General features: G+C 38.9%; 1 protein-coding gene across 2 annotated transcripts in view; it reads right to left on the bottom strand.

Moving 5' to 3' along the window:
• LOC138052493 (midasin-like) overlaps positions 1-7500 on the bottom strand; it is a 139948-nt gene that overhangs the window by 100755 nt on the left and 31693 nt on the right. For both annotated transcript variants that reach the window (XM_068899014.1, XM_068899015.1), the window contains exons 23-27: positions 6597-6802; positions 4995-5117; positions 3040-3102; positions 2581-2715; positions 1463-1570 (exon numbers count right to left, since the gene is read on the bottom strand). In XM_068899014.1, coding sequence (XP_068755115.1) covers positions 1463-1570; positions 2581-2715; positions 3040-3102; positions 4995-5117; positions 6597-6802 — 635 coding nt within the window. The remainder of the gene's footprint in view (positions 1-1462; positions 1571-2580; positions 2716-3039; positions 3103-4994; positions 5118-6596; positions 6803-7500) is intronic.

The following is a 7500-nucleotide window of genomic DNA, read 5'->3' as shown; positions in this document are numbered from 1 at the left end:
AAATGTTTTTTTCCCCTTTTTTGTCTTAACTTTTGTTAATATTTTTTCTTAGTTTGTTTCTTTTAATTTTCTTTGAAGTGAAGTGTGTAGTCGAACGTTATAAATGGCATCGACGGTTTCAAATGGCAACGACCGTTCTGAGAAATGGCAACGATCGTTTACGAAAGGGAAATTTGCGAAGCCGACACGGTGAATTCGCAATTTCGCAGTCCAGTTGCAGAAGACTCGAGTGCGATATCATCAGAGTTGCAAATTGAAATTCACGCAAATCCAAGCGCCCAGGATCATACAAACCACTGACCTTCAAATAACTACGGAGTACGTTTTGGACAATGAAAAGAGATCGGTCTATGACTACATTTTCTCGAATGAAAGGACGATCAAGCGGAGATTACGTCTGATACCACTTGTTACATAAATAATTTAGGCCGTTGAAGAACTCATCTATCATCATCGTCATCGCCTGTCTCTTGATAATGGGGGTACCATGCTAACTTTCGCCTGTCCTATCTCTAAGTTGTCTGTCTATCGTTTGTCTTTATTACCTTTCTCTAGTTCTCGGCTTGAAGGAACATCATAAACAAAACGTTTGCGACGTACTCTCCATCCACAAACGTTTCATTTGGATGATAAGAGTTATACAACGCCACCAAGACGACAAGTAAGAACGAAACACACACCCATCAAGCTAAGAGCACCTTGTAGAGTTTTAACGAATGCTATTAATGTCAAATGATGTAATCTCCTATGTAACCACGTGATCTGATTTTGTTTATAAATTGTAACCAACTGTATATTCAGGAGCATTGTAGTAAAGCGTTTAATGAGACTACAATTCTCACTTTTTCTGTACAAGTAGAATAAGAACCCGTAAGACCTCGACACACCTACTCGCTTTTTATATTGATATAAAGTAATGTTTATTCCACCAACGAAGAAATTCACTGCATCAAAGGAAATTCTCCCTTTATGGGCACTTGTTTGCTTCTTTTAAACGTAAACACTGAAAACAGGTTGAGAAAACAACGAGAAGAAAGAAACTCACTTTTATTCCACTTTGATGCAAAAAAGGCAGAGAGATTTCGGAGAATTTTAAAATGTTCAGCATGGCGGACCGATGTTGATTTGGGGGTTACACAGAAATGTTTGGGAACAGCCTTGCTACGAAGCGGGGTATGGCAATTTCTAACAAAAGTGAAACACAAAAAACAAAACTTCCAGGTGGAGATTTGGAAGGGAATTGAATTAGGTGCGCCTATTTATTATCAAATTCAAAATCTTGTTTTTGCATGGCGCGATGATTTGGGATGCTGATATTTCAACAATTCTCGCCAAGGATAAAAATTTAATGGCCGTAAATCGGCATAACAGTGACAATAGACTAGAGCTATGACCTCATGTTTATTCAATGCAAAGAAAGTATGGTAACTGTCTTAACTGGATAGCTGTAATACACCAATACCTTCATATTAAAAGTCACCATCTTGTCCAAGATGCCAGCATCTATCTGTGGGTAAAGAGCCCCCGTGATGAACAGCAGGTCTGATTTGGAAAGTGGCTCAACATAAACCTGAGGAAAACAAACAATTTTTGCAACGACCATTGCAGTCTTGAAAGCTTGTTAAGTAGTAGTGAAAAGTTTGTATAGATATTTGCACAAGTATGTAATTCCCGTCAAGCCTAAATTTACTCAATTTCAAAGTGCCGCTATGACCAAAAAATCAATTTTTATTTTTCCTTGGATTTTAAAACTATATTAATTAAGCAGTAAGTGATTCAAGTTTTCAGCCTTGATTTCAAAAACACACCTATTTATTTTAACTGGAATTTTCCTATTTAATGGTCCGCCATTACTAACTTTAAAATCTTGAGAGAGCTGGATCGAGGAGAAAATGACGTCGAAGACTCAATAGTTTAAGAACGCATTGCATGTGTACGCTGCTGAATTAATAAGCAACACGGGAGTTTCGGGCTTACAGACTTTTAAACTCGTGTTCTGCATATATAATAAGCTGCGTTTACACGCTGCAATTTTAAGCTAGTGAGTCAATGATATCACTTTTCCTCAGATCCAACTCTCTGAGGTGCAATCAGTCAGTTTGGAACGTGAGTAATGCCGGACCGTGAAATCCAAAACTTACACTGAAAGTAAACAGCCCTTGGATAAAAGTCAAAGCTCAAAATTTTGTCTGTCAAGTGTTAAGCAATCACACTTTAAAATCTGAAGAACAAAAGTTTTTTTTCATCATAGTAGCACTTTAAATGCACTGTTTGTCAATTTAAAGCGTTCTAAAATTCAAAAAAGGGTTTAACCTCGTGACCAACAGCCAACAACAACAACAACAATACTTTATTTCACCCAATAATTACAACGAACTAATAACAATTATGCAATAATAACAATAGCCAGCCATGCTAATTTACTGAAACAGTACGGGAGATTTTGCACACTTTTCTCCTCAAACATGTCTGTTTTTCCTTCGCTTTCTGCCCTAAAAATGTCGACCACAACAAAAAAGAGAATACGTACTGAACTTCATAAATGAACAACCTGGTCCAAGAAGGACGCCACAATTCTACCTGAGTGAACCTGTTAAGAAAAGATTTAGGCAAGCCTTTTCTTCCTCCTCCTTGATTCAATGGATTCTGGCATGCGAACAGCCTCGTTTGACCTCTTTGAACTTTGAATGTCATCCCCAATTCAGGAATGTAAACCTGGGAGAAAAACATAAAGAGATGTCTCCGTGCAAAAAGCTGGCGCACGAGTTTGAGCTCACAAAGTAATGCAAAGGAGCAACCTTTGCTTGAAAAAGTGCTGCATAACGATATTGTAACGCAATCCACAGATACTGACATAGATCAGAACTAATGACTGCTAATTGAACAAGAGACTAAATAATTGTTAAAGGCTAAATCTCAAGTTCAGCAAAAAATACTGATTAAATCTCGGCGAGTAATACTCACTCTTGTTCGTTACAATTATACAAATTAAATTTTAAGAAACACTTAACTGAACAATGGTAAAGGGACAAACCTCACCTCAGCTCGGTGATCCAGGCAGGCATTAAGTCCTTCAAGCACAGACTGGGAGGCTAAATTCAACTGAATGATAACAAAGAAGGGAGGACAGTCTCGTAACTTTAACACGACATAATATAAGAATACACGTTGCGATCAGGCAAAAGAGTAGAATGCACTGTCTCTGCACACTTTGCAGCAATTTGAAGAACTGAAGATCGCGCTAACTGGAAAATCATTACGCACGTTTTCAGTTCAGTGTATTTAAACCACAATAAAACAAAAATAACTTTGGCAACACACAACAAGGAGAGACAATTCAATTGGCCAATCAAAGAGGAAGGCAAATACATACTGTCGGGGGAAAGCGGTAGCGGAAAATACGTATCAGCAAATAACAATTATAACCGACAATAATTATTGCTGGCTTTATTTGTTCCCCTGATTGGATGAGATAAACTTGGCCAACCACTTTTTGAGTTTATGTTTCTTATTTCCAGAAAAAAGACGGACACAAGACGCACTACAAGGATACGTCTTGAGCAACTAACTTATTTGCCGCCTTTTCCAAGACGAGCGAAAACCGATAGTTCGTGTAGACGCGCAATGCACCTCAACTCCGTCTTTTCGCTGGACAACATAAACAGACATGCTTGCGTAAGTTCGTCAGGGACAGATAATGCGTCTCATATAGTTCTTTCCGTCTTTATAAAAGACGAATAAACTGACAGACACATAATATCACGGGGACAAATTATGTGTCTAGAATACTAGTATAAGAACAGCCAAGGTAGCGCAAAATGTTGAGCATCGTAATGTAAAACCTTAGCAGTCTATTGCTAAACTGACAATTGACCCTATTGTTTAAATATTGAGTTCACCAGGAGCCCAAGAAGTAGAGGTCAGATCATCGGTTCTTGAGGTAACTTCCACTCTTCCACAACTATTGAAAAACTTCAAATCAGAGGAAAAAACCTCCACAGTGGAAATTATTTAATTTTTTTTCAAAGATAGCATTTGTATCCGAAAAAAATAAGTTTAGAATCGCCTATTTTTGGTTCCAGATTTCCCAGGGTCGCTATTGTAAATAATTATGGCGTGTTAAGGATACCCTATTGATATTAGACAAAGCCTGAACGGCGATTTGTGTCAGAAGAATTTAAGGTAACCCAAACATGTCACGATTATTTAAGATAGCCGCGCCCCGGAAATTTAAATTGGAAAAGAAGCAAATCTGAAATTAGGAGCCTATCTGCCGGAATTCATTTTTTCTGATGCAAACACTTTCTTTTAAAAAAACAACCTTGGAAAAAATTTGTTTTGCAAACATTATTTCCTCCGTTTAAAACTTATTCTGTAGCAAAAAAAAGTAGGTTTCCTATGCACCTGGAAAAGAGGCGGAAAAACCGTCGAAAAGAGCGCGTGACGGCGCAAAATGGGCCATTTTCGAGTTGCTGTTTGTCTCGGTTTCGAACTGAGTGCTCGACTATTGTAAGGGAAATGAGTTTGATTTGCATAAGAATACGCAACTCATTTCCATTTGAATGGTTGTGCACCAGGACTCGCTTTGAAACTGAGGCATGCAGCAACTCGGAAATGGGCTATTATGGTGAAAAACAAGAAGAACACGTCTTTATTTAGAACAGTTTCTCGCGCAATAGATTATTATTAGTTTATTTAGCCAATCAATGTGCGAGGTCTGCAATGACGTCACATGTGCATAAATTGACTGCTAAATTTATGCGGGAAATGCCATCTAAACTTAACTGGGTATGTGAAAAGGATCACCGAAAAACAATGGGGAACTGCTGTTCGCTCACGGCCATAGGTTCCTGAATTCAAGCTATAAGTTTATATTGTCCCAATCACCATTTGCTTCAACAGCGGCGCATAACCTTCGCACATATTCCAGCCTTAATTTACAAATTAACAGAACCTAACAAGAAAATCATATCAAGTCATTTTCCATGACATACCTCATCCAGGACGACCCAATGACCAGCTTTCAGTGCCTTTAGCAAAGGACCATCCCTCCACACAAACTGCCCTGCCTCTCCTCCCTCCACAGGCAAATCGGCACCAAACAGATCCGTCACATCCTAGAATAATAAACATGTGTTATGCAAAAGGAATCGAGCACATGACAAATCCGTAACTATACACAATAGTCAAATACATTGACCGGTACCAATATTATATCATTTCAGGCTTGGGAACTAAAAAAAAGAGAGAAAACAGCTCCAAGGTTAAACTAGCTTGAAGCAAGACTAGCCCTAACCATTACACGAGTCGCATTAAATAATACAGGTTGTCATGACATTTATTCTTTGCAGTGGACATCATGAAATGCAACTTGAAGTTTGATATTTCTTCTGATAGAACGTTGCTGTTAAAACAATGAATTTCAAAGCACTTTCTTGACTCCTGCAGCATAACAACATTGAATCAGGGCAATGAAAGCGAAAAATGACCACACAACTTGCATTTGTTACTTTTGAAGTCCCAAGGTAACAGCGTTTCTGTAGCTAATAAGCGTGCTATCAAAGGATGACAATGATAACAACAATGCCAACGAAAATAACATTTGGAAATAAGAATTTTAGCCGATGTTGGCATAAAAATAACAAGAACTTCGTTGTTGTTAATTTGCGTAGTTGACGCTAGGACGTATAAAGGATGGTGCCTACTAATTCAAAGGTATTTTTAGGCGGTTTACTGAATACGCGGGAAAAGCAGATCTTAACAAGTGTTATTGAAATCCGAAAAGAAAATTGTGGGTAACCACGCATTTTTCGAAGATAATTAACCAGCAATATTTGTAAAAAGCTTTAAAATACAAAGCAATGTATGGCGTTCTTTTCCAAATTGAAGCTCAATTATCTCTGAAAAATGCATGGTTACCCCAAATTTTCTTTTTGGATACCAAGAGCACTTGCTAAGTTCTGCTTTCTTCGCATAGTTTTAAACCGCACAAAAATACCCCTGTATTAATAAGCACCACCCAAAGGAAATCCGAGTATCTTGCGAAGCGCAGACCGTATGCGCAATAACAATAGTAGTCACCGTCCTTAATGAGACACTTCGTGATGAAAGAAATGTATATTTGAAGTGTAGGTTATAAACGATACCATTCGTGATGCCATTTCAAACACGGAATGTGTTTAATTAACTGCAATCTTGCACATGTTAAAGTACATTGTCGGTCCTTAACAGAAAAAGAATTGCTGTGCCTTAAGCTACGGTAATACGAGTAAAAAAACGTCCAACTTGTCTCGCAACATTGCTGCGAAACTAGTCGAAAAGCGATGTTGTACGTTTTACAACCCACGCATAACCTGTCTCGCAAAAAAGAAAATTGTGTTGATTTTGTTGCAGAAAGTAGAACGGACCTCTACTTTCACCAACACGCTGCAACTTGCGACACATTTTTTTGCTGTGAGACAGGTTGTGCGTGGAATGTAAAACGCGTAACATCGCTTTTCGACTACTATTGCAGCAATGCTGCAAGACAAGTTGGACGTTTTTGTTGCTCGTATTGCCGTAGCTTTAGTAAGTCAAGGAAACATCAATACACTTACAGTCTGTTCAGAGAGGTTGATTCTAATCAATTCATGGCCTGATGCTTTGGCAATGGCTCCAACAAGGCTGGTTTTTCCAACTCCGGGTGAACCCTCCAGGAGGATGGGACGAGGTAGCTGAAGCGCACGTAACATACGCAGGGCATTTTGGCATGTTGTTGGCGAATCGAGGGCATAAGAAAAGCTTTCTGGTGGAGGTAATGGCCCTAGGTGGGAATACAAATAGACTTTTGGATCAACAAACCACCGCTATACTAGTACGAAGACTGGCACTATATAAAGGAAATTTTTGAAAGAGATGCTAATCATTCATATAGTGACTCCAAATTAAGCCAATATCCAATGCTCCATATTCCACATCTAGACTCGAAAACCTTTCCTTCGGAAACTGACCTATCTAACCAATCGGAATGTCTACAACTGACCTTCCAAACAATTCGGGGAAGGACTACCTAAGTTTTCACACCCAGACTACTCTTACAAACTATTCGAAAAACAGGTTAGTTTTCGAACTCCACGATGCAACAGTCCATTACCAGTACTGCTTTAGGGACACATGTGATTCCTTATGGCTATGTGAACTGCATTGCTACCCTTCGCATCATAGACGAGTCCGACAAAGTCTCCCAAAAAGTGTTGTAAAACGAGTGTGAGTATATGGTAGAAATGCTTAACAAATGTTACAAGTCGCTAAATGGGATTTAGGCAAATTAAAACTGAGGCCTTGTTGGCCCACGATGTTACGCGCTAAGGCAGCGGGCAGCTCCACTTTGTGTTGTGCATGACTAACATGGTCAAAGCAGCAGACCATTGCGGACGTTATGAATTAAGCTCGCTTGTTGTTTCGATTCGTCATTTTTAATCCCGCCCATCGCTTCTATCAGTGAATATGGATTAGCCTCGT

Source organism: Montipora capricornis, chromosome 6, assembly GCF_036669925.1.
Source record: "Montipora capricornis isolate CH-2021 chromosome 6, ASM3666992v2, whole genome shotgun sequence".
Classification (NCBI taxonomy): domain Eukaryota; kingdom Metazoa; phylum Cnidaria; class Anthozoa; order Scleractinia; family Acroporidae; genus Montipora; species Montipora capricornis.
The sequence above is the reverse complement of the archived record's forward strand: the minus strand, read 5'-3'. Positions and strand labels throughout refer to the sequence as shown.